At 40.3% G+C, this 26,429-nt stretch overlaps 2 protein-coding genes across 11 annotated transcripts in view; one reads left to right on the forward strand and one right to left on the reverse strand.

Annotated features, from left to right (window-relative positions):
- MIPOL1 (mirror-image polydactyly 1) overlaps positions 1–5,471 on the reverse strand; it is a 203,100-nt gene extending 197,629 nt beyond the window's left edge. For 2 of the 5 annotated variants that reach the window (XM_051806534.1, XM_051806539.1), the window contains exon 1: positions 3,631–5,471. The gene's annotated coding sequence lies outside the window, so the exon portion shown is untranslated. Of the gene's footprint in view, positions 1–789; positions 909–1,288; positions 1,343–3,630 lie in introns of those variants that run through there. The other 3 variants (XM_051806533.1, XM_051806545.1, XM_051806537.1) reach the window with 3 other exon arrangements.
- The window catches only part of SLC25A21 (solute carrier family 25 member 21), a 252,255-nt gene continuing 226,923 nt past the window's right edge, over positions 1,098–26,429 (forward strand). For 4 of the 6 annotated variants that reach the window (XM_051806526.1, XM_051806529.1, XM_051806530.1 and 1 more), the window contains exon 1: positions 1,449–3,655. In XM_051806526.1, the coding sequence (XP_051662486.1) occupies positions 3,159–3,655 (497 nt within the window). In that variant the 5' untranslated portion in view covers positions 1,449–3,158. Of the gene's footprint in view, positions 1,232–1,448; positions 3,656–26,429 lie in introns of those variants that run through there. The other 2 variants (XM_051806527.1, XM_051806531.1) reach the window with 2 other exon arrangements.

Genomic DNA, 26,429 nt, shown 5'->3' on the forward strand with positions numbered 1-26,429 from the left:
TGTTAAACCCCACCAGATACGTTAGTGCCATAATATATTTACATAAACAAACAATCCAAGTTTCAAGTTAAACCAAAGTTGCACATTCCCAGAGAAAAACCAGTCAAGTATAGATGCTCAAGGCCATGTTCAAGGACAAGGCAAGAACATCACTGCATTTCACTAAGACCCACAGGTCCTAGAACCTCCAGAATTTGCAGCTCTGAGATCTGCTGAGCCTGAAGCACATTGCTGTGGTTAACCAATTCTTCTTCCACAACCAAACCCTTGCAATTTAAGGCAAGCCACTGTTCTATCAGTAGTTAGCACTTGCTGGAATACTAAAAAAAGACACTACAGTGCTCTGAATTCCCAAACTCCAGCTAAAGAAACTCTTACGGCAACCCACCTACAATCATCCCAGCTCCCTGAAAGTGTACCTAGACCCAGTTGAAGCTGTTCCACGGACAAACATCGAAGGGTGTGCTGTTTCAGGTAGAATAGGCCTTTGGGTACAATTACTGAATGTTTTTCTCCCAAACTGTTCACACTGAGAAACCATAACGTTTTTCCACACGCAAAACAGACCTTCACAACACCATCAAGAATTCTTATTAGTAGGAAACTTCATTATAATAGGATCTGAGGCATTCAACTCATTGGGACTTCCTAAACAGCTTTTATTGAAGTCATAAATATTTTTAAAAAACCCCACAAACTTTATTTTGGCAAGTTTTTTTGTGCGGGTTTTTTTTCCTTTTCTAAAATGTACTACTACAATGCCGAGTACCCTCCACACTTTGTTCTCACCTGACACTAAAGATCCAGCACCGACCTCCTGAATTTGTTCAGGGCAGGTTTCACCTCACACTGTCCAAGCCCCCTTCCCAGCGCTGTCCCCCTCCCGGAAAGCGGCTGCCTGTCCGTCCCTTCCCTCCCTGCTGAGCCTTTGGGACTCCAAATCGCGCATCCCCGCACGGACAGCTTGGCTCCCCGTATCTCCAGCTGCGGAGCGGGCGGTAAGTCGGGCAAGTCGGGGGAGGAAACATTAACCCAGCCCAGGGGCTGCCACGGCACACGCCCCAGCGGGTGCAGCAAGGGCCCGGTGGCGGCGCGGCCCCGGGGGCGGAGGAGGCGCGGAGGCCGGGCAGGGCCGCTTGCCCGCGGGGAGGCGCTGAGGGCAGAGCGGCCCCTCCTGACGCCGCCTCGGCGGGACGCGACGCCACTGCCAAGCCCTGCCGCAGGGGATGGGGTGAGTTCCCCCCCGAGCGCCGCGGGGCAGCCCCGGGGAACGCCCCCGGCCCGTTACCTGCGCGCTCCGGCCCCGCCGCCGCCGCCGCAACAACAAAGCCGCGAAAGGCGGGGGAGGGGCGGGCGCGCGCCCGCCGCCCTCGGGAGCGCGCAGCGGCGGGGCCGCGGCCCGAGGGCGGGGCGAGGCGGCGCGGGCGAGGGGATGGGGCGGGGCCGGGCCGGGCGGGGCGCGGAGCTCGAGGGGCTGGGTGGCGGGAGTGTCGCCTGCCCGCCCTTTCTCCGCTCGGGCAGTTGTTTCTTTTAACGCTGTTAGTGCTGGGGTGCTGCCCAGGCTGGCCAGGGACGGAATTCCCTACTAAGGAACGCAGTAACCACAAATGGAGAGACAGACCCTGCCAGGGATATCGAGGAGGAGAATGGAGTGGCGCGCATGTACTGGTTTGGGAAGAGGTCATATGGAAATGGGATTAAGCCTAGAAGTGCTTTATGAAACCTGCACAGTGGAAAGGTTGCCCTTTTTGGAGAGAGGAGAGAGGAATGGATGGATGTGCCATATATAAAAAAGACTGTCAGCAGAGGAATTGAATTGTATTGAGGTGCACAGATCTGGGGTTTGAATACTGTGAGACAAACTTAATAGTTTCCTAACAAGACTAGAGTTTATTTTTTTAAGGAGCAGGTTACTATTCTGTAAACATCTATGTAATTTACATGCATTGTGACCATTATTTTTCAGTTTGTTCATGTAAACCTTCTTTTTGTTGCAGTGACACTTTCTGTAGAGAACAAATCTAAGTGACCAGTTTCTGCATCCTCTGATCAACTCTACATCCTCTTTGCTGTGGAACTACTGTTGCAAGTCCACCTTAACACTAGATTTGCTATTTGAACCAAAGGGAACACTGTACAGGAACATCTAAATCTCTGACACTAAAAAGTAGCAATGCTTCAGCATCTGATTTTTGAGGATAGGGTACACCAGAGGCTTGATGATCCTGCTATATTTATTGAGCAGCAGTCTCAAAGAGTCCAACCAAGGGAACTAAGGCAAATGCTAATGAAACATTGAAGTTGAGATTTTAATAACTTAAAGGTCAGCACATTCGAGGTTTATCAGTTTAAGGGAGTTATTCCGTATTCCTACAGTGATGCCCACTCAGCTCTTACAAAGATAAAAAAATTCACATTACTGTTTATTTGCCGATGCATGCAAATTATATAACTGAATGTTATACCTGAATATTATTCCTTTTCGCAATTAGGGTCTTGGTCTTTTAACACTGTCTCAACACTTCTCTGTATATTTTCTATGTTCCCATCACTTTCAGTAGCAATAAACCCTTTGGTTTTTTCTAACTTTTGTTCTACATTACGAAAGGCTGCATTTCCTTTCAAGCTTGGAACCTCTACTCAGTTGGCAACATTTGTTGCTAGACTATCACAAAACACTCACAGGCACTCTGCAAACTAATGTATCAGAATACCCGTATGGCTGAACTATCTTGTCTTTCAATGGTGCTGCCGCTGGGAATGAGCCCATGCTGTCCCCCACGTTGTACTCTGGCATCTTCCAGAAAAGCACAGTTTGGCCTTGCTGCAAGCAGTGTTGGGGTCTGTCAGCACTGGTGCTATGTCCCAGCACTTCAAGCCCATGCCCTGGCACCGTTTTATTTACTAAGATGGGCCAACAGGTCCGTGAAACACATGTAATAGTTACACTCCATGTGACAAAATACCCGTGTCCTTTGAACATCGAGGAGCTGGATCTAACCTTTAGACTAAAGGTTTTAAAAGAACAGCACGCTTCAGAAACAGCCTGTGAACCGAGCGGCACAAGCGACCCTTCCTAGAAGTGGAGCAGTAGGGGATCTGCGGGTTTTAGCTGGGTCCCAGCAGCGGTGGGGAACAGGACTGCAAGTGTGCGCTGTATGGCACCAGCCCCGAGGCGGGAGGACACGGCCCGAGCCCGAGGAGGCGCCTGGCCTGCCTTCTCCCGCCAGCTCCCTGACAGCCGCCAAAGCCTCGCTCCCCGCCCCAGCCTGGGCGATCCCAGCGCCGGCCGCCCCGGCTGTGCCCGAAGAGAGGGAGGCTGCCGTTTTCCCGGCTGGAAGCGACCGGAGAGCCCTTCCCTGCCCGGGGACACCCTCTGCCCGCCGGCTGCCAAGGGCCGCCGCGGGGCCCCGCGGCCCGGCGCCCCCGCCCCCCGGCGGTCGCGGCCCCCCGTCCCGCCCGCAGATAACCGCGGTCCCGCCGCCCCCCCGGCTCTTTCCCCACCCGCCCAGCGCGGACTCGATCTCGGCTCGGCAGCCGCTCTCCAGGCGCCGGCCGCCTCTCGTCGCCGCCGCGGCGCGGTCAAGGATGGCTCGGCAGCGCGGGGGCTTTCTGCAGGAGGCCTCTCACCAAGTCGTCGCCGGAGGCTCGGCGGGTGAGTGGGCACGTTGCTTCTGGGCGGGAAGGGTCTGCTCGGCCCCCGCCGGCGCTCCGCCAAGTTGAGATGCAGAGGCAAGGCTCGCCGCCGCCCCCTCGCCGCGCTGCTCAGGCGGCGGAGCGGCGGCGGGGAACGGCCCGGCTCAGCGGCGGCTCCTCCCCCGCCGGGCGGCGCGGACGAGCCTCGGAGGCGACCCACGGCCCGGGGGTCCCGGAGGCAACTTCTGTAACGGTGCTCGGCCCGCCGGGGGTGAAGGGGGGTGAAGGGGGGCCTTCCCTGCTCCGCTGTGTATCTGCGCTGCACACGCCCTGCAGCCCCTCGGATGATAAGGCAGGCAGGCGGGCCCCCTTCAACGGCAGCAGCCGCCCGCGTCCCCCGCCCCGCTCCAGAGCATGGCTGGAGCCGCGCTCTATGGAGTCCACAGCGGGGATCCGCCTGCCGTGCCTTGATGCGGGACAGAAAACGTGCTTTCCCTGCCCAGACGCCTTCCCCGTGTTCACTCTCCATCGCTGCGTTACAGAGAAACCGATGCATGGTTACAGTTTAATAATGAAAGCAGTGCTGGCTAATTTCTTCCAGTTTTTTACCAAAATCGAAATAAAACCGAAATATTCAAGTCAGCCCAGGATGTCGGGGATTTTCTGTGTATATAAGTAAATTCAGTTAATATTTCAACTATCTAGTGTGTTTTTAAGTGTTCTGTAGTGTTTCTTGAGGTCTAAATGCTGTTTGTCATATTATGTTTTACGTGAAAGAGGAAAGCTACATGGTAATGCTTTCCATAAGGTCCACAAGGAAAATTCTCCCGTAGGTGAGTCCTGTGTGGCCGTGAACTACATATGAGCTGGTCTTCCATTCCTTCTAATATTCTTGCTATCCCTGAATACGCTTCTGTGCATTCCTGCCACCAACACATATCTGAGCACTTTCTTTTCATGCCAGTAACTCTGTATGCCCTTTGTTTTCAACCTTCTGCTTTGACAGAGAGGGATGTCATAGCAGAAGTGAAGAAGTCTTCTGGCCCTTTCAGTGCATTGTATGACTGTTTATGCAGCTCTTCTGCAGCCTTGGAAATCGTAAAGCTTTTTTAGATTCTGCTTGGTACCACTCCACTCTTCCTTTAGGAGGGAAAGGGAAGGTTTAATCTGTGCTAGCCTTCTGAAGGCCCTTCATACCTGAAAGGACACTGGGGGGTTTTGCCACCACATGTTTTGCAAGATGACAGATTTATCCACCCATGGCAGTGGGCCTGTGCCTTAGTGATTCAGATTGATCTAACACAGTATCTTTCCATCCTCTGACAGTAGCCTGTTTTTGTTACAGGCTCTCTTTTTTTATAGAACAGACTGTCTAACACACCAGAAAGAAAATTGTCATTAGATAAACACAGAGTTTTACTTTGCCTTTAGAAAGGCTTCAGAAAGACTTTGTGTTTACTTTAGAAAGACTAGAATTGGAAGAAGAGTGTGTTTGAGGGTGATGTAGAGAAAAGACAGAATGAAAACTGCTTGCTGATCTGGTAGGCACACATCTTAAGGTAAGAGAATTCTCAATTCAGGGAGACAACTGATCTGTACTTAATTCTTTTTTAAAAGTATATTGCAAGAAACATGTTGTATCTGGTCCAGACATAATGCTGAAGATGCTTGCATCCTTTTGCTTAGTCTCCTGTCAGGCAGGCAGGTTCATTAGCTGCACCACTAGCTTTAAATCTGTATAGAAACTACTACTCATTTGTTTTGAAATAAACCAATAATGACTGTTCTCTAAGTCTGAACAACTCTAAAATTGTACCAGGATTGTTAGATGGATGGCTCAAAGTGGGAGTTCTAAGGTGTTAGAGGGAAACGACTCAAACTTGAAAACTTGCTTGACAGATGCTTAAAGCTTAAAGGTGTTTTCCTGTTAATTTATAGAGAAGGTAGAAGAGGAAGGCTGTAGCTTTGAGGTCTTCAGTCTTAAGGTTACATTTCTCAGGCAAGAGTGGATCCAACATGGAAAGGTGGAAACAGAAAAAAAAGGATGGAGGGCATGAGTTATTGGTAGTGTACTTAGTATTTCATCCCAGTGAGGGATTTGGTTGCCTGACCTTAGTTTCCCAGTGACAGTTAGACCACACTATATTGCTTTTGGCTGCAGAAGAACACAGGACTCCAGTAGGTGCTTTGTCATATTTCCTGGTCTTATGAGAATGTCACAGACATCCTAGAGTGGCTTTGCTGTCTGTACCACAACCTAGTATTTAGAAGTAAACTGAAAAAAAAAATAAAAAAAATCATTGTTAGTTAAGCACAAGGAATGTATGAAGCTGTTTCTAAGGAAGGTGCTCTGAGTTGGAATCTGTCAAAACAGCAATAGGAATGTAGTGAGGTGGTTGGGAATGAATGGCACAGCCCAAAAGGTGTAATTGAAGGGTCAGAAATAATTGTCTACATAAGTAAAATGAGAGATAATTTAGCATCTGCGTGTCTGATGCAAAGGGATCTGATAAGAAGTAATTCTGCTAGGTCAAGTGGAAAATTATGAGATAAGCCTAAGCTGTCAGAACAGGAAGAAAGGATTTTTTGATGCTTTATGGAAGATGACAGGACTTGTTCATGGACTTAATAAAGGTGGGGAAGAGGAAAGAAAGAAATCAAGCATGACCCCTAGTCTACAGGACTGATAAAATGGAAGATACTGGCATGCTGAAGGAAGGAGAAAGGAAAGTATTCAGTATTTTAAAGGAAAATATTTAAACATATGGTTAGCTGTCATAGGCATTTCTAAGTTAAACTTTAATCTCTCTGTGCTGTAATTGAACTGTAAAACTCAAGCATGACAGATCTCATGCATACTTTTTCTGCAGCAAAGGGTGCATCTGCTTTCGTGTGGCTTGTAATCTGACTTCATGTGAAATGGAAAGCTCTGCTTCCTGAGGGTGAACTAAATCTTAAATATGAACAAAATGTTACTTGGTCTTGGCTTATGTTCTTTCTGCTGGCATTGTTTGTTCCTATCTTTCAGATTACCAAATGAAGGTTAAAAGCATAATTGAAAATACTTGGTTTTGTTTGCTTGTCTGAGTGAGGAACAGCACTTTGATTGAAATGTAATTGGGATACTTCATTAGTAAGTTCAGGCCTTTCTAGTACAGTGAACTTTACCCATACTCCTTTTCTCTAGCGGTTGATTAGTAAGCTAAGGCATGTGTGGAATTTATAGTAAAAAATTAAACAGAAAATAAACTCTCTAAACTGTAAGAATCACTGTGAAAAGAGCAACTTGGGAATCTCTGATTTCCTTAGATTTGTAGCAGTTCTTCAGAAGGTTATTTGAGAAATTCAGTCAATGCAGGGTTCAAATCACAAGAAGAATTGTTTCTCTAATGCACAAGGTTAAAAAAAAAAATCCTTTTTTTGCCTGCCTGTATGAAAAAAGCCAGAAATTAAAACAATAGTGTTACATACAAAGTTGATGGGTATTTCTTTCCTCATGGAGAGAAATTGAATAGTGCAAAGTATGTCATCTGATACCCAGGTCAATTTGTCAAGACATCCTTATAACAGAGTGTTGGGTCAGCTTGCATGAGGAAGTACAGATGTCATAAACAATTGTACAGACACCCTTGGCCCAGTGAAGGCAAGTTGGTAAATATAGTTACCCTAAAGGTTTTAGGATGTCGCTACTTGGTATAGGTGTGTTCTTATTTTTTAATAACAAAAGACTGCAGATGGAGCTAAACCCACAAATAACATAAATAAAATTTAGTTTATATTTTCTTGTACGATCACCTCTCTTTCTTCCCTACATGTGCAAATAACATATAAACATTTTAAATTTCGAAGGTAAAATTTTGAAGAATTTTTTTATTATATGTAGTGATAGATACAGAGATGACATGTTTTTCAAATCTTTAATATTTAACTGATCTTTAAATACTGTGCTGCTGTAATTCAGTGTGTTTCTTTGCCTAATTCTATTTAATAAATGAACATGAACTATTGACTCTCTTACTGCAAAACGAATATGGAAAAGTCAGAATAAAATTGACTTTAAAATAAAATAACTACTTTGTAAGAATAATTGAGGCTGGTCTCTTTTTTTCCCCCTATTCTTCATATTTTCATGAAGCAGCAGCGTTTCTACCTGGCTGGACCTCTTGGCTTCAGTTTTTGTTTTTGTTTTGGTTTGGTTTGGTTTGGTTTTTTTTAAGAGTTAGGTTTCCAGCTGCATTGGAACTTATTAGGATTTTGGAATCTAATTCTTTTAAACTCCTTTGAAAGTAAAATCTTTTCTTTTGAGAGGTGCTTATTTCAGGAGTAGACAAAGTTGATTACCCTGGATAGCAGCAACTCCTTTGAATTGGATCTCTAAGCAGGAAAGCCACTTGTCGAAGTAAAACTGTCAAATGCAAATACAGTACTAAAAACAGTGTTTGGTCTTCATATCGCTAGAGGCATTAGGCAGAAAACATTATTACAAGGTGTGGTAACCAGCTTACTCTGTGAAACACCTTAGATTATTTGGTCCCTATGAATGGGAGAGGGAGTGAGATGGATGTACAGGAAGCACTTTAAACAGCAGGAAAATTGTCTATCCCCACTCCCCCTTGTGTTTAACTAATTTGTTTTTATTATTTTTCTGACAGTTTTATGGGAATTAAAGTTAGGAGCAGTGTTCTATGTTTTCTTGGGTGCTCTTTTCTTGCTTTTAAGCCATGCAATTTGAATTCCCATGTTACTAAAATAATCAGTTAATGCTCAGAGGTAGTTTCAACTAGCTGAGCACTAGTAACTATCTTGATTTGAAACCATAATATTTTAAAATGCTTAAACCTTTTCTCTGAAGTCTCTTAAGGCTGAAATATTCTCTGAGGCCACAGTACATGCTCAATGTCTTTCACTGCCTTGATTTGGGGTTTTGGATGTTAGCAAAGACTTTATATTTAAAACTAAGGATTGGAAGCAGTCAAATAATATTAGTTTCAAGGAAACCTACAAGTTAAAATATTCCAAGGGAATGCACTTGCTGCAGCCAATGAAGCCAACTGGTCTGAGAAATTAATAGTGTGCTTACCTAGTGTTGGACTTGGAGGTTTGGAGGGGAGTTGCTTGGTTGGCAATATGGTGAGGAGAACTTCGGGTGAAGAGAAGACCAAAAGAAAATTAGGGATGTGTAACATATCCTGAACCTCCTCTAGTATGCTTGTAGAAATCAGGAGGACATAGGGACAGTCAGGAAGTTAAGACTTGGACAGATTTCTATCTGTTTCTGCTCAGACAACCATCTACCCATGCTATGTTTTATGAAACATGCTGAAAAGAAAATGTGAATTACTTTTCAAGGTCTTTGCAACCCCTATTACTTTCATCATTACACAGTTCAAAGAGGACAATACAGTATGCAGGACAGTTTGGCTTCAACAGGTCTCTGGGAATAAGGAACAACCACCAGGGAAGCTCAGAGAAACTCGTGCTAGTTTTGAAGCCGGTATGGTAGGATTGCTAGCTTTGATCTCCTCAACGCTTAAAACCCATGTAATGTGATATTTTTCATCTCATGAGAATATAGCTCTGCGCTGCAGACCAATGCTAGTTGAGGGTATGCAAAATGCCATGTAATGAAACAGCTGAAGTTACCTTGTGAACCCAGTGGAAATTTTTAAGATTTCTACAGCATTTCAAGCTTTAATTCTGTAACACTTTTCAATCTCTGAGCATCCCCTTTTCTACCAACTGATCACACTAAAAATACACTCCTGAATCTGAAAGCCCGATTGAACTGTTTGCTTTGTATACTTCTAACTTAATTAAATGTTTTTGTGTTGCCTTAGAAAACCTTGTTTAATTTCAGTGGAAGCTAATCCTCATGAGTTTTCATATACTGTGCTGAATATGCAAAGCTGGAAGCTAGCAAAATTCCTCTAAAATTTCAGTTGAGTCCAGCCTGGTCTTGAACACTTCCAGGAATGGGGCATCCACAACCTCTCTGGGCAACCAGTTCCAGCACTTCAGCACTCTGAGTAAAGAATTTCTTTATAACATTTAATCTAAAACTTCCCTTTTTCAGTTTAAAGCCCTTGCCTCTTGTCCTGTCACTGTCAGTCTGTATAAAAAGTCTCTCTCTGTCCTTTTCATAAGCCCCCTTCAGGTATTGGAAGGCCACAATCATGTCTCCCCAGAGTCTTTTCTTCTCCATGCTGAAGAACCCCAGCTCTCTCAACCTGTCTTTACCTATAGAGGTGCTCCAGCTCGTTGTCCTCTTCGTGGCTTTCCTCTGGGCCTGCACTAGCAGGTCCACACCTTTCTTGTGCTGAGGACCCCAGAATTGGATTGCAGCACTCCAGGTGAAGTCTCATGAGAGCAGAGGGGCAGAATCACCTCAGTCTACCTGCTGGTCATGCTTCTTTTGATGCAAACCAGGATATGGTTGGCTTTCTGGCCTGCAAGCACACACTGTTGGCTCAGGTCCTGCTTTTCATCCACAAGAGTCCCCAAGTCCCTCTCTGCAAGGCTGCTCTTGATGACTTCTTGTCCCAGTCTCTATCATGTCTGGAGTTGCCCTGACCCAGCACTTGGACTTCTTGAACTTAACGAGTGCCACTTCTCAAGTTTGTCCACGTTCCATCCCTCTGTTGTGTCAACTGCACCACTCAGCTGCATGTCATCTGCAGACTTGCTGAGAGTGCACTTGATTTCTCTGTCTATGTCATTGATGAAGACTTTGAAGAGCACTGGTCCCAAGATAGAGCCCTGAGGGACACCACTCATCACTGGCCTCCACCTAGATACAGAGCCATTGACCAAAACTCTCTGTCTGTGTCCAGGATGAACTGATGTTGTTTGATCAGGTCATTGCAGTGTAGCAACAAGTTATGAACACCCATTTGGAACTCTTAAATGTGTTTCATGCTATGTGGGTTTTTTAAATGTGACAGCTTTTATGTGGTGGTTAAGATATGATTTAATTTTTACATGTTTATGTAACAGTGACAGAAACAAACTAAGAATTTTCATAACTTCTAATGTCATGACACCTGTTGTATGCTTAGGACTTTCTGTAGAAACTGGGACCCTGAGAAGAATTTGGTTTTGGTCTATGGACTTAGAAATTGCTTGTAACAAACTGCTTGTAGAACCTGGGGGTTAAATTTTAGACTAAGCTAGTGTTGCCTTCCTTGCTTTGGTACTCACTCTTGGTTTGACAATCCTGCAACAACTTCATCAGTTCTACTATGTCTTTGTTCCAAGAGCAACACTGAGGAAAGTGAGTAGGTGGCTCAGCTTTATTTATTCTGGCATGTTAGCTAATAGGGACAAAACTTCTTGCATACAGAATCCTCTATGGGTGTGCAATAAGACACCCTTCAGATTTTGTAAATATGGTGAACCTGAGGGTTTTAAGAAAGGTTATAAATTTTCTATTGTTTTTAGTGTAACAAGTTTTTTTCTCAAAAAGCTCCCAACCCACCCCTCCTCTCCCACCCCCCAAAATACCCAAGCCCTATTAAAATGACCAATCCCAAACCTAGAAAACCAAGTAATAGTTATTTACATTCATTCATTCTACTCCCCACAAGATGGCAGTGTAATACTAGAGTAAGATGCTAAATGTGCTATTTCCTATGGGTGGCAGATGGATAAAAATATATGTTGAAGCTGTTGCAGATAAGATTAGCATATGTAATTTTGGATGATAAAATGTGAAATAAAAGGTTAAAGATACAAACCAAATTAAACCAAATAATGATAAATAAATGCTAATTTCAGATGTGTACTGCAAAACCTGTGTTTTTTCAAATTCAGGTGTCCCTGAATTTGACTTTTGTTGAATCAACCACAAGAATTGCAAGTGGTGACATATTACTAGTAAAGATCAATAGATGGTCGTAAAGCTAAGATACCATATATAAATCAAAAAACTTGAGATGAATTCCTGTCCCAGTATAATGAATATGCAAATAGCTCCTGATTTCCACTGTGAGGAATTTCAGCCTCAATTATTTTAATTTTACCGTAGATTTTATGTGATATTGTGAAATCTCATCAAGCTCTCAAATTCCCAACTATAACCAAAGTAAAGACTGCTGTGTTGCTCGTTTCTGTAAGCCTATGTTAACTTCCTTCAAGTATTTGCAGCAATGAGACCTACAGCAAAGCATAAAAGCTTAAAGGTATATACTTCTTCAAAACAAACTATAAAATTTTCTTATCAGATTTTCAAGTTAAATAACATTGTGAAATAGTATGTATTATACATATAAGAGCAAATAGGTAGTCAAAATAATTAATAGTGGAACATGCCTGTAGTAAAGTTTATAGGCAAAAAGTGCTTTGTCTGCAGAGAGACAGTTCTGAAGCCGTTACAACTTCTGTTAGCCAAGGTTATATTTGCTTAAAGAACAATTTTTCATTACTATACTTATTGTTTCATCCGTTGTCCTTAGTGACCAATGTTCGTATTCAAATTGAAGTTAAATTATCATAACACAAAAGCTTATTATGTAGTAAGAATAGACTTCCAATGTACAACAACAAAGCATGCCTTTTGATAGAAATATACATGTTTCTGTGGCAGTGTTCTAGAAGAGAAAATGAAAACTGATTCTGGTTATTTCTGTGCATAGAATCTGGCATATCTGCCTATTAAGTGATGATATCACAAATTTTCCTGTAACTGTAGTTCAGTTTCTGTGACATTACCTTGGATGTCCTTCTTATACTTGTAAACATTCTTTCTTTACTCTTGCTACTTTTCTATTTCAAGCTAGCAGGTTGGAAGACAATCAAAATCGTATACCCAACACTGGAGGAACTCATCTGTTACAAGATTGACCCTGAAATTTTCTCTGAAAAATGGTTGTATTACCCTAAACTATTCAGACTGGCCTAAGTATTATGATTAGAGTTGGTATGAATGAAAAGAGCTAAAAGGGCCTAAGAGAAGTAGGAAAAAACCTCCCTTTTCAGATAGTGATGTGGCTTCTAGGATATGGAAGTTTTTTTAAATCAATATTGCAATGAATGCATTACAGGGATGTCTCTAAGTATTTTCAAGTATCTGATTCTTGATTATAAAGGCCTTAAATCTTAAAATATGTAATTAATTTTTTTCCATTTGGAGGTGATGAATTGGCATTGCTGTCTATGGAAACCATCCACCTGTTGATGGATAAAGTAAATCAATACTGGTTTTTATAATGAGAATCTCTCACTCTCTGATACCCACTTATTATTTGTGGAACACAGTGTTAAATGGTAAATTTTAGGATAGTAGTTTCTCTACTGAAAGTCTGTAGCACAGATCAACTGCTTTGGTTGTGTTGAAAGTTGAATAGTTGCAGGATAAGTACCTGCCATTTTTCCTGCAGTATGTGTTGTCCTGGAGTCTCATTATAATTAGATTTATTTTCACCAACATCTGAAACAGGTACATAATGTTTCAGTTGTCTACAGTGGTGATTTTCTGATGCAAAAATAAGGCTATAACTGAGAGAGTCCGACTGGGGTTGAGAAGTCCCACTCATACATTAGGGAAGGAAACACGGGAGTAATTGGTCTTTAGATCTGCTTTTCAGTCACTGAACTACACTGCTAACAGCTGCTTTTGTTTTCCCTCTGGATCATTTTCAATCTGTCAGTTTTTGTCAGGAAACATAGTTTATGGCTCATCTTTCAGTCTTTAGTCGATGGATCATTTCCCAGTTCAGCCTAGTTTCCTGGGCTTTTTGCTGTTTTTATTATATGGAAGTGTGCAGATGTGTGACTGGTGTCCCCAAACAGCAACACTCCCAAAAGCAAAGCAGAGTAGTACTTTCAGCTTGAGAAGATTCTTTACACTATTTTTTTCACTCCCTCTTAGAGCCAATTCTGAGTGGTTTTGCAAAAGTGCTAAGTTTTACTTATTTTTCTGTTACCAACACTTGTTTCTTGATATTTAGTTAGAGGGTTGATTTTCAAAATTAGTATATATATTTTCAACGTGTAATAAATATTGCTCAACTTTCCTTTTTCAGCTGGCTCCAAAATAGCATACTGAACTTAAAAAAACATGAAGAGATGGTAAGAAAAAAAGATAAAAATGTTCTAACTGCCATAAGGAGAGATAGATAAACCAGATTTAACTGTTTATTATGGACTCTGTGACATTTGATGTCTCTTCCAGCTTGTGGAACTATGATTTAGTTTCAAAACTTGAAAGTTTGACTAAAACTTGAATTTAAATCTTAGCCCCAGTGTTAAAGCTTGAAATGATGAATTATAAATGCTTTGAGAACCTAAAACTCACACAAACTTTAAAGATTTTGCTCACGATTTTTAGATGAATTTTTGTATCTGAACCATGAGGTTGTGAGTGTTTGAGGTTGATGATGATACACTGGCCTTTTTTAGGTTGGTTACATGTACCTTCTCTACAGGCAAGTTTGCAGTGCTGCTTTGCATGTGATGGTGTATACCCATGTGCTTAATCTAACCTTGTGACATCAAGTAGAAAACAAAGCATCAGGCTGCTTATAGGCTATTAGAAGAATTTATTTTTCAAAACATTGTCTTAATATAGATGGTGACCAGTGGCAGCACAGTCTTGTGTATACACCCCAATTTTGTCAGAATTGCATAACAGTGTGGACAAGAGTGTTTGCCTTGTTCATGCTGCACATTCAAAACATTGTGTCCGGTGCCCATTTTAGGTGTTTCTGTGATCATATTCTTGATAGCCTCTGTTGTCTTTGGGTTGCTTTACTAGTTCACCCTGGGAACAGTTCCTCATCAAAAAGAGCAGTTATGTAAAGAAATCAGCAGAGATTCTGAGAATAAAAGTCTCCTGGAAGACCATGAGAGCTTTCAGAGTCCTCATGGTTCTGCTCTTCATTTATTTCCAAGTCTGTGGCTACAGAGCCAAAGCAATGGGACTTTTAAGAAAGTACTGTGTTGTGTGAACAAGAGCTTCATTCTCTTCTAAATGGGATTAGGATTCTGAAGGGGATTGGGGCTGTTGAATTAAGCAGGGAGAACTTGGCTGCCACTTATTTATTATACCTCTGAGTAAAAATTTTACATAGCAAAACTGTAATGCTGACTGGGTAATGAGGCAGTCCTTGCTTACAACAGTCTTTATTGTGTTTTTTCCTAAGCAGTGAAGAAAATAATTATCAAGATGCAATATCTTTGACTGGCATATTCTTCCTCATTATGAAGTATGATGATGGCTATCCCAGATGACAAAAAGGAAAAAAATCAATTTTTTCTGCTGATTTTTAGCAAACTTTTCTCCTTTCTGGAAAATTACACTTTTTCATCATGACTGGGCTTCGCGAATGAAGATTAGCGAAAGGTCTCTACTGACGTTTGACACAAGCGTGCTGGTGACTAAAAAGGCCAATTCGAGACAGGCATGTCCAATTGCAAAAGGCACAGCAGAAAGACTCCTTAGGTGGTAAATTCTGCAAGACACGATTCTTTCTGCGTTGTCTTTTCTCCTTGAGAGTGATCCTGCATGCTTTCTCAAAAGCATCAGCAGCGTTATAGATGGTGTGTCTCCAGACCTCCTGATTGGAGGCCAGAGTAGATCAGTTCTGTTGATTGATGTGGCCAAGGCTGAGATGTTGTTTCAGGGAGTCCTTGTATCTTCTCTTCAGGACTCCTCTCATACGGCAGCCGGTGGCAAGTTCACCATAAATCAAGATCTTATGGAGGCGGTGGTCCTTCATCCTTGAGACGTGCCCCGCCCAGCGCAGCTGTGTTCTCAGTAACATGGCCTCAATGCTTGTGACTGCTGCTTGTTCTAGAACAGATGTATTGGTCACATAATCTGACCAGTGGATGTTTAGGATTGTACGGAGGCAGTGTTGATAGAAATGTTCTAGGAGACACAGGTGGTGGCGGTAGATGACCCATGATTCAGATCCATATAAGAGAGTAGACAGCACAATGGCTCTGTAAACACTGATCTTGGTACTTTTCTTCAAGTGTTTATTTCACCAAACTCTTTTATGAAGCTTTCCGAAGGCACTTTATGCCTTTGCTAACCTGTTGTCTATCTCTCCGTCAATCTTACCGTCCGAGGAGATGAGGCTGCCTAGGTAATTAAACTGCTGGACTGATCTGAGCTCTGATTGACCAATGGTGATATGGGGATGATGGAAGACTTCCTGAGGTGCCGGTTGATAGAGAACTTTTAATGTAATGAGAAATATAGGTTATTGATTAGACATTTCTAAAAAGGAAGAAGAAAGCATGTGGGCTTTCTGCAAATATAAACCAATGAATGTTACTAGAGACTAGACTAAATGGAAATAAATGTTTTATTTAGAGTATGAAACTCTTCTAAGTTAATGTCCATAAAGTTTAAATTACTTCAGACTTTTCTTATTAGAATAAATGTTTCCTTTTAAAAAGCATGATAATCATAATCAAGACTAAATTTGTTCTGTTATTTATTTTCAGAATGGTTGTACATGTTTAGCAGACTTTTGATTTAAATCCCTAGGGATATATTGAAGACAGATGTTTAGATGACCTCATGTTTAAAATGAAGTTATATTTGGACACTAGGATAAATTTTCCCTTAAATCTTTCCTTATATGTTAGATTCTGGATCAGTGCAGAAAGTATTGAAAGATTTATGTTGTAAAGATACTGCTTTATTTTTAAAGAAAGTTGTTAGAGTTCAGTAGATTTTATTTCAGGCAATCCTCAAAAGCACAGAATATTTGGTTATGATACAGTATGTTTACAAATGTTTCATGCTGCAAAGCTAAAAGGAAAACAGACTTATTTAAAAGTTCAATGATTTCAAACCCAAATTTACCACGTCATTTTTACCTTTCCCCCCAAACTTGTTTAAGACTATGGTAGGCCTTAAAATGTAACATCAGTTGAAGATTGCATGATAGAACAGTAGCTAGTATTTTTACTGCTTTCTGGGTTTGAACAAGTAATAGTTTCTCTCATGATGCAGTTAATGTCATAGTGTGGATGACTATGAGGGCTTCATACGTGACAGTGAACAACATTTTGGAAAGTGTCCATATTTTATTGTCAGTATTATCAGTATTGACCTATTGAGAAGGTATTGATTTACAGATGAAAAAAATAAGTCTCTTCAGTCTTTTGAAGTTTATATAGGGAATACTGGCTTTTAATGTGTTTAGTTAGATAAACAAGTTACTGAGTTGCTGGACTTCTGCCATTTTAAATTGTAACTGAAATATTGTATTAATAGATATATTCTTGTCACTGGAAAAATACTTTTGTTTGTGAGCTGATGCAAAGGTTGCACTAAAACATTAATTGGATGCTTGGCACTTGGACTGCAAAATACCGTTTGGCCAGATCTTGAGAACATTTCTGTGGGACAGCATTTTTTATTATTTTCTGTCATTTGTGATTAGGAAGGCTTATATAGGCAGCAGACCTGAAATGTGTTTTATGCAGAGAGGACCTTTTTAAGTTTAGGCAGCACATGCAGCACTTTTTAGTAATCTCATTGAGGTCTAATAGGTTATAACTGGAGTAACCCTCTCCTGGGAAAAATTTGAATTGCAGTTTTTGAAGTCTAATGTAGGAGTGGATGTTGGGTACACAGTGGCATAAAAATCATATCTCTTCTTCACAAAGGGAGTGAAAGGAGGAAATCTCATCCTGTTCCTGAAAAAGGAATGTTCATTCTGTCTTGTTCTTCTAAGGCTTTTTGGTATTAGGTGAATGTTGGTAGACAAATGTACATTAGGCATGGACAGTAACTATTTTGCACAGCATGGATCTAATCAAAACCTAATGAATGAATGTGTGATACCTATGATATGCCATTTACAGTAAGAAATATTTTGCTTTTTGTCCTGAATCAAGATTTGCGATATAGCTTATAACTCTGGAAAATAAACAGACAATATTCTTGTAAAAATTAATGAAAAATAACAGTTTTGCATGAAAATAGGATATCTGCTAATTCACAAACGCCCTAAAATAAAATGTGACCTCTCATTGAAATGGTATATAGGTGGGACTTCTTTTTTATATTTGTATGCATATGGATTCAGTCTATATTTATGGACCTGGAAAATCTGTAAAAGGTACTATCTACCCTGTATTGAACTGTAACATTTGATATAACCTTTTCCTGTAACACTGTACTTCCCTGAAATTCAAATATTGCTGGCAGCTAAGTAATAAACAGAAGAACTGTACAAACTCTATAAAAAAGTAGTTTTTGAAAATGAATAAGGAAAAATTATTTGATTTAAAAACTAAAGTCTATACAAACACAAGTATCTTCTGAAGACTTCCAAGAAGCAAAAAATCGTCACAAAATTGGAGCAGATAGCCCTTAAACAGCCTCTGAAAATGTCACTTGTAAATTGTTGGTATGAAGATAAGGATCAGTGTAGAATGAACTTCTAAAAATTTTAGAGATAAAGCAGTTTTACTGAGTTGTGGTTAGATATCGTCTACGCACAGGTTTTATAAGTTCAGAAATGATCTTTAAAAGTATTGCAAGAATATTGAGCAGCTGATGCATAACACTTCTATTTGGACTTGTCATTTGCTTAGTCTTGCAGACCTAGAGTGAACATTTGGAATTGGACTGAAGTAACTTGGGCAGCAACTTTTATGCTTGCGTAGTAAGCAAGTAATCTTACCTTTTGTTATATAATGGCTTTTTCCTTTTTTCCCATATCAGTGTATACTTTTATCAATGAATGGAAAAAATAATGACTTTCTATTTAAATACTTGTTGTCTTCTCATGTAATATGTTATCCCTTACATATACAAGCTTTGAGTATTTTTTTCTTGATTATGCGTGATTCTCCTTATGCTACTTGAGTGTTTTCACTTAAGACTCAGTTGGTGTGCTGAGGTTTGTAGGAGTAATTAGTCTTCTCTGGTGCCTCAAGACAGACACCTGCAAGGAGAGCAGACATTTTCCTTGGGATGCTATGAATGTTTTATGCAACTTGTAGAGAAGCAGGGAAAAAAATCCTGAGAGGGAGGAGGAAGAAATGGTTTTAACTTCCCTAATGTGCTTTTTAAAATTATTTTTTATTTCCTCCTTGTCCTTTGTAGAAGTAGAGAGGACTCTAAAGAGTGAATTCTATTCTGTTACTCAGACTGAACTGTTTGCATTCTGTGTAGTGCATAAGGGTAACATGGTAACATCCTTCAGGGAAAACCCCTGCAGTCAAGTGGAGATGGTAACACAGTTACTACCACCTCAGTCCTAAACTGGTTTTTTTCTGTTCAGTCTAAATCTTGTTTACATCTAAATCTTTGTTTCCTACATTTTAATTAATCTTTATAATTGCACCTAGAACATTAATTGCAAAATCTGTGAAGAACTTAGAAATTTAGAGAGAGTCAATGTTCCACAAGTCCCTTTTCAGGAATAGGGCTGAAACCTTGTTTAGTGTAACTGGAATTAGGGATAGCTTGCTTTGTCTTTATTTTGACTACAGGCTCTACTATGTTTAAGAAATTAAATTCAGAGAAAGGAATAAATCACCGTATTACATTTTGTATGATGATTGAACTGTTTGTAAAACTTGAACATACTTTATATATTTGCTAATTGTTTTGTAAACATTTCAGTATTCAAGTTTGTAGTGTAAATAGTTTTGACTATGGGCAAGATTTAGACTGCTTGCATTCTGCATAAGCAAAACCTGGGCACCTCTGGTTTATCAGAATTCAATTCAGAACAGACCCAGGTGATTTGAGACTAGTGAAAGAATTTGGACTTTCCTTGTTTAGCCTAGGAAAGCAAAGAACCAAGAAAATCCTCTTTTTCAAGAGTTTGGTTTGGTTTTGGTTTTGGTTTTGGTTTTTTTTTGGTTTTTTTTTTTTCATCAGGTGCAAAACAGTGTTCATTCTTGCTCTCTTTCTAGGTCTTTGAATCTTGCAATCATTTTTTGCATAGTGGTACAGATCAAACATACAGTAACTGTGTAGGTAGTGATCCTGGTGGTCAGTTAAGTCTACTGAAAAGTGAAATAATGGATTTAAATATTTTGCTTTCTGGGCCCTAACACATTAATTTTTTTGTGTCACTTTTAGAGAAACTGTCATTCCTCAGTTCTAGGGTAATTGTAGGTGCTCAAACCATGAGATTAATCAATATCTCAATTCCACCAAAATCAATGGAAGTTACTCCCTGAATCTCTTCTGAACTGTCCTAGATCTGCATGAAATATCTTGTGAAGCCCAGCATGTGAATACTCATTACTAACTCTAAGTGGCAGATTGTAACAGCTACTCCTTGTACGCATAAAGGAATGGACCATTTTTCCATAAAAGGAGTTGTTTCCCTGGTGGTGGGTTTGAGCATTCTGTAGCATCCAGTTGAAGTCAGGCAGCAACTTTCTAAGTGTTGCAGTGCCTAATCTGGTGTACAGTTGACTACCAAAGATCCCATCTCATCTAAGTTACTGATTCTAACTCTATTAAAAATGCTATTTTTTTAAAGTTACTTGTAAATCTGAGACAATCTATTAAGTTATATCTCCATGAAATCCTGCACAAAACTTGCATTGATATCCCAACCTGCATTTGAACATTAGGCTAAAATGTTGGAAAACTTGCTATCATTTAAAATAAATAATTCTGGAGGAAATGGTTTTAGTGATAGTTAATTAGTTGATTATTTATATTTCTGTTACAGTTTACATTCTCTGTTTGTATCTGTGGTGGAAAAAAAATCTTTCTGTAACAGGCTGTCCAGCTCATAGCTGAAAAATCTAGCAAACCTATTGTTAAGTACTCCTGGATCAGATGTATTATGTTTAGTGATAACTGCTGTCTGGTGCACAGAAGACCGCCATAGATCTCTTGGAAAACTCATAACCATGGAGTTTTGTATACAAGTTTTCCATCCAACAAATTTAAACCTATACAGGGAAGGAGAGGAGCTATTCTGATGTACTGCTGCTACCCTTTTCCATCAGTCCTTTCAGGACTGCAGTGTTCTCAATGTGTGTTTCCTGTTGTGTTCTAGAACTTTTATTCTCAAACTTAAACATAATCCTTTTCAGTATTTGACTTCTTCTACCCCAAGTTATATAGGTAAAGTCACATTGACACCATTGTATTTTGGACCAGACTTTACTGGCCTTTTACCAAAGGATCTGGGGTGCATGTCTGGAAATAGTTTCTTATTTTTATTTGGTGAGCAAATGGTAGTCTCCACTGACATTAAGTCCATGGACTTCACCTCTCCTGATTTTAATGTGCTAAGTGAGCTAAAATCTAAGTGAGATAAAATCTAAGCATTCTTCTCTCTGAACCTATTTATATTTATCTAACAGCATTGCTGTTTCCTCTTCACTTTCTAGTTTATACTTCCAAAGTGTGACATAAGAGGCTTGTCAGTGTCTGCCTTAGAAGCTTCTGTTGACATCTCAGTTATTCTTTTAATCGTAGCTGTGACTTGTTCGATTTCTCATATTTTCTATTGAGATTTCCATCCCCTATATATTGGTCATATTCTGCTGACTTCCAGTTGAAGGTTGAACTCTGTCTTCTGGGGCTAGATTGAACACAGTTCCTTCCATTGTTCAGTGCCCAGTACATATTTGTATTTTTTCCCCTTATTTTTTGAAGGATATAGATTGGCAGTGGTCTGACAGTCCTAACATCCTTCCAGGTCAATGGAAGTTAAATTTATTTTAAAATAAATTAAATTAAATTTATTTTGCTTTGCTTCTGTTCAGCAAATCTAGCCTTTTCTAGAACTCTGCTGGTCATACTTTGTATGTAGAACATCAGGTGATGGACATAATTTTCTAAAACATGATCTGTGCCAAGCAGGATCTAAGTGGCAGGATGCACTGACCATACAATTGTGTGCTTTGTTTTCCTGTGTGTTCTTGCCAGAACCTTGATGGTATCAAATCTGATGATGGGGAAAATATTTGTCATCAGTGCTGTCCTCCAGAGTATCTCCTCATGTATGTAGTTTAAATATTCCCTTTTTCTATATCTACAAACTAGATAAATAGGTGAAGGCCCTGAGCTTTCTTCATACCTGTTTTAGCCAGTAAATATATTCACTCAGTTCATTCTACTCATTCTAATGCCTAAAGCAATAAACTCCCAAGCTCTGTAGCCTATTTACTAAGCTTGAACTTTGTGTATGTTGAACTTTCTTGTTTTCTAGAAATTTCCTGTCCAAACTGTTCCTTGCTTGGATTAGGCTTGTGTGCTATCTTATTGCATACCAGCACTTTGCAAAATTGAAACACCAGATAGGGTGCTTGTCAGTCTGATATTTCATATATTTTCCATTCGTCGTTTGCTTTTACAATTAGCTTGTGCTATTGGTGGGAATAAAGTTCACTAGCCCTGTTTCTTTCTTTTGCCAAAGGCTGCCTACGAGACTGCTTTTGTCATCTTACTTATAACTGTCATCTCAGTGGCTTTTGTGTCACTATCTGGTACCCAAATTCTAGGTGCATTTAAGTTGACAGTATATTCTTCTGTTGCAATGTTCCTCATTGACCTATGAAGAAGAAAGATGATGCTATTTATCTATGGCTGTTCTTACTGTGTTAATAAACTCTTTGAAATTATTCTGACCCTTTAGGGAACTGATCCAAGGAGCTTAAGTGAACAGAAACCTAATTGCTTTTGATAAGGCAGTTTTTTGTCAGTTTATTTGCCTGAATTACGGGAGCTGGCAGGGTTTTCCAGTCAGTGGAGGAAGAGTAGATAATGGTCCTGGTAGCAGCTGGCTTGTAGGATTGCTTACCTGTTTTATCAGGTGCAATGAGTGCCAGGAACACTTCCGCTTCTGAACTTCACCCAAAGTTTAAGAGATATGAGCAATTTAATTTGCTTGCTCTGTTGTGGCAGCTAGTGAAGCTGTTTGTCACCTTCCATATTTTCCCTTGTAGGACCTGCTTCTCAGGTAACCTGAAGCTTTAACAAATACCATTAAGGAAGATACGTTTTCAAATAATCCGCAGCAGGAAAAAGGACTTTACTCAGCTTTGTGTGAGGATTAAGAGGGAAGAAAGACTCCACTCTTCTTTTTTTTTTTTTTTTTTTTTTGTGGTTTGTGGCTTTTTGTTGTTGTTGCTGTTTTCATTTTGGTTTGGGTTTTTTTTTTTAAGAAACCCTAATAAACTCTTCTTTGTACTACTGGTATGCTACTGAACATATACTAAATTGAGTTAGGGCCTGGGAATTTATTTCAGGCTTCATATTGCACTTTGCTCAGGATATAACCCACTTACCTTTATGGGTGGCAAAAAAACCCAGCAAATTGCAGCTATGGCAGTTGAGTCAGTGGTCATCTTCTTTCCAGCACATCTTCTTTCCACACTTATGTGGACCACATAAGCCACCACATCTACAACATAGACAGATAAAACAAGGCATAAAACACTGTCAGGTATGTCTTCTGTCTTTCTGATGCTAGTCATTTGATGGCACAGACTGAGGTTGGAGAGGCTGAGAACTTGCTTACTCTGTCCTCTCTAGTCTTTGGGACTGCTGAGTATGATGTTTTTCTGGTACACTATATGGGTTGCTTAAACTTAATTTTTCTGCCTGACAGTTGTTCCTTTAATTTGCTCATAAAAGTTTTATGTATTCTTGTTTGCTGTATTTTATATTTTTTTCACCAAATTATGTGTGTAATACTTGTACTTCAGCATTTAAGGTGGAGATGGCAGTGTTGTGCTTCTCTGCTGTCTTTTTTGGAGACAAAAGCAAATTGCTTACTGGGACACTCAGGCTGTGTTTTTGCCAAGAACGTGTATGCAAAAAGAAGCCTAACCATGCAGGGAGGTTTGCTATGTACAGTCTTTTCTATAGGAAGATAATTATGCCATATGATAAAAAAATTAGTTAAGGATGGAATTAGTTAAGGATGAATCTGTAAGTGTTGCAGGAAAATATGGTATTAGTTGAAAAGTTCTGTTATCACAGAATCACAGAATATGTCACATTGGAAGGAACCCATAAGGATCATGGAGTCCAATTCCTAGCCCTGCACAGGACCATCCCCAAGAGTCATACCATGTGCCTTAGGGTATCATCCAAATGCTTCTTGAACTCAGACAGACTTGGTACTCTGACCACTTCCCCGGGGAGCCTCTTCCAGTGCCCAGCCACCCTCTGGGTGAAGAACCTTTTTCAAATATCCAACCTAAACCTCCCTTGACACAACTTCAGGCCATTCCCTCAGGTCCTATCGCTGTTCTCCACAGAGAAGAGATCAGTGTCTGTCCCTCCTCTTCCCCTCGTGAGGAAGTTGTAGACTGCACTGAGGTCTCCCCTCAGTCTCCTCCAGGATGAACAGACCAAGTGACCTCAGCCACTCCTCATGTGGCTTCCCCTCAAGGCCCTTCATCATCTTTGTTGCCCTCTTCTAGACACTCTCCAATAGCTTAATATCTTTCCTATATTGTGGTGCCCCAAACTGCACACAACATTCAAGGTAAGGCCGCACCCGTGCAGAGCAGAGCAGGACAATTCCCTCCCTCGACCGGATGGTGATGCTTTGCCTGATGCCCCCCCAGACACGGTTGGCCCTCCTGGCTACCAGGGCACTGCTGACTCATATTCAACTTGCCACTGATCAGGACTCTCAGGTCCTATTTCCATGGCTCTGCTTTCCAGCATCTCATTCCCCAGTCTGTACAAACATCTGAGGTTGCCCCATTCCAGGTGCAGAATCCAGCGTTTTCCCTTACTGAACTTCATATGGTTGGGGATTGCCCAATCCTCTCATTTGTCGAGGTCTCTCTGCAGGGCCTCCCTGCCTTCAAGGGAGTCAACAGCTCCTCCCAGTTTTGTATCAGCTCCAAACTTGCTTGGTATCCCTTCCAGTCTTGCATTCTAATGATTTATGAAGATGTTGAAGAACACCTAAGACAGAGCCCTGTGGAACCCCACTGGTGGTGGCTTGCCAGCCTGATGTTACCCCATTCACTATTACCCTTTATGCTTGACCTGTGAATCAGTTTCTCACTCATTGCATGACGTGTTTATCTAGCTGTGTGCTATAGAACACTTGATTGAAAAATATTTAAACTAAGAATAACTTTTTCACATAGAATATTTGTTGGTTCGAGATGGAAACAGAAGAAAATTGGCTTTTGAGCTATTCATAGTCTGGAAGTCATATGCTTTCACAGAAACTATGAAAATTTTTTAAACACCTGTAGAAACTATATAACTTTCAAACATTATCACTAATGTTATAGGTGTCTGGGCACAAATTCCTTGGCTTTAAAAAAGACCCAGTACTATGTTTGGAAGACCTGTAGTGTAAATCTGTTCTTGGTGGAGCCAGAACATTGCCTTTGAACACCTGGAACTTTAGCCTTGTGTTTAGTAAGCAACCACATGCTGACCTTGGTGGTCCTGCACCTGTGAATGCAGTGCCCACTCAATACTGTCACCTTGCACAGTATGTACTTGCACACTGAAGTTTGAAGTCTGATTGCCACTGACTATCTGTGGCTTGGCTTTCTTGTTTTCATATTATGATGCTAACTATATGAGCAAATGGTTCTTGAATCTTCTACTAACAAAACACTTTTATTTTTACAACTCTGAACAAGAATGTTCATCTGTTAATATATGTCCTAGTGGCTCACACAGTTATGGGTAGAATTCAGTGGCAACTGTGTAACTTTGAGCACCTCTTAAATCATGAATAGATACAAATGTTTTGGGAAATATGAAAGCATATATAGTATGAAAGAATCATATACTATATATTAGTGGTGTATGCATTTCTAGTTTTTCATTCCTATTGAAACTCACATCAACAGTGGTAGTTTTAAGAGCATAACCCTAAATAAATATGTGCTATTTACTGCCAGAACTTACCTATTTTATCCAACAAGTGGAGACATTGATAGCTGAAGTGTTTGAATAGCTGTCACAAAAATATATAAAACAGAGTGGGAAGAGGGGCCAAGTATGATACATTTATGTTCTGTGTATACTGTCTACTCATTTCTCTAATGACTGAGATTGTATTTACAACTGCAGAGCTATCTCGCATTTGTTATTTAAATCAATATTTAAAAGGTGACATTCATATTTTCTAGTCCTGATTCTCTGTTGCCTGTTGAAGTCCTATTTCACTAATTTATTTTCTCATCTTCTGAAGCAGCGATTTCCTGAAAACTACCTCCAGTCCAGTACTATAATATAAATATTATATGATATAGTGTGATGGTACTGAGTGTACTGCTATGGGCAAGGACACCTTCCACTAGACCAGGTTTCTCAGAGCTCCATAAAGCCTGGCCTTAAACACTTCCAGAGATGGGGCAGCCACAACTTCTGTGGGCAATCTGTTCCAGTGCCTCACCACTCTCATAGTAAAGTGTTTCTTCCTAACATAAACCTACTCTCTTTCACTTTGAAATTCACTATATCAATGGTGATTTTTAGAGTTATCAAGTAGTTTATTGTTCTTTTTCTTCAGTGTTTTACAATTTAACCTTTTTTTAATAAATGATGCAGCTGTTTCATGGGTGATTAATACCATTTTTTCCCTAAAACTCAAGTACTCTAGTACTAGGAAAGTATTACCTATATTTTTTGTTTGGTGTCTTAAATTCTTGTATATTAGCTGCAAATGTTGTACCTTATTTGAAAATTCTGATACGTAGATTCTTTTTCTCACATCTCTAAAGTAGTGATTGATATGCCCTGATTATGCTCTTGGTTTTGTTTGGTTGGTTTTTAGTTTTAATTATAAATTAACCTCTTAAAACATTTATATATGTATTTAAAAGTATTTTCCCACCAAAGGTAGTAATTGGAACTA

This window comes from Manacus candei, unplaced genomic scaffold (genome assembly GCF_025592945.1).
Source record: "Manacus candei isolate 608988 ecotype Guabito, Panama unplaced genomic scaffold, ASM2559294v1 h1tg000067l, whole genome shotgun sequence".
Lineage (NCBI taxonomy): Eukaryota > Metazoa > Chordata > Aves > Passeriformes > Pipridae > Manacus > Manacus candei.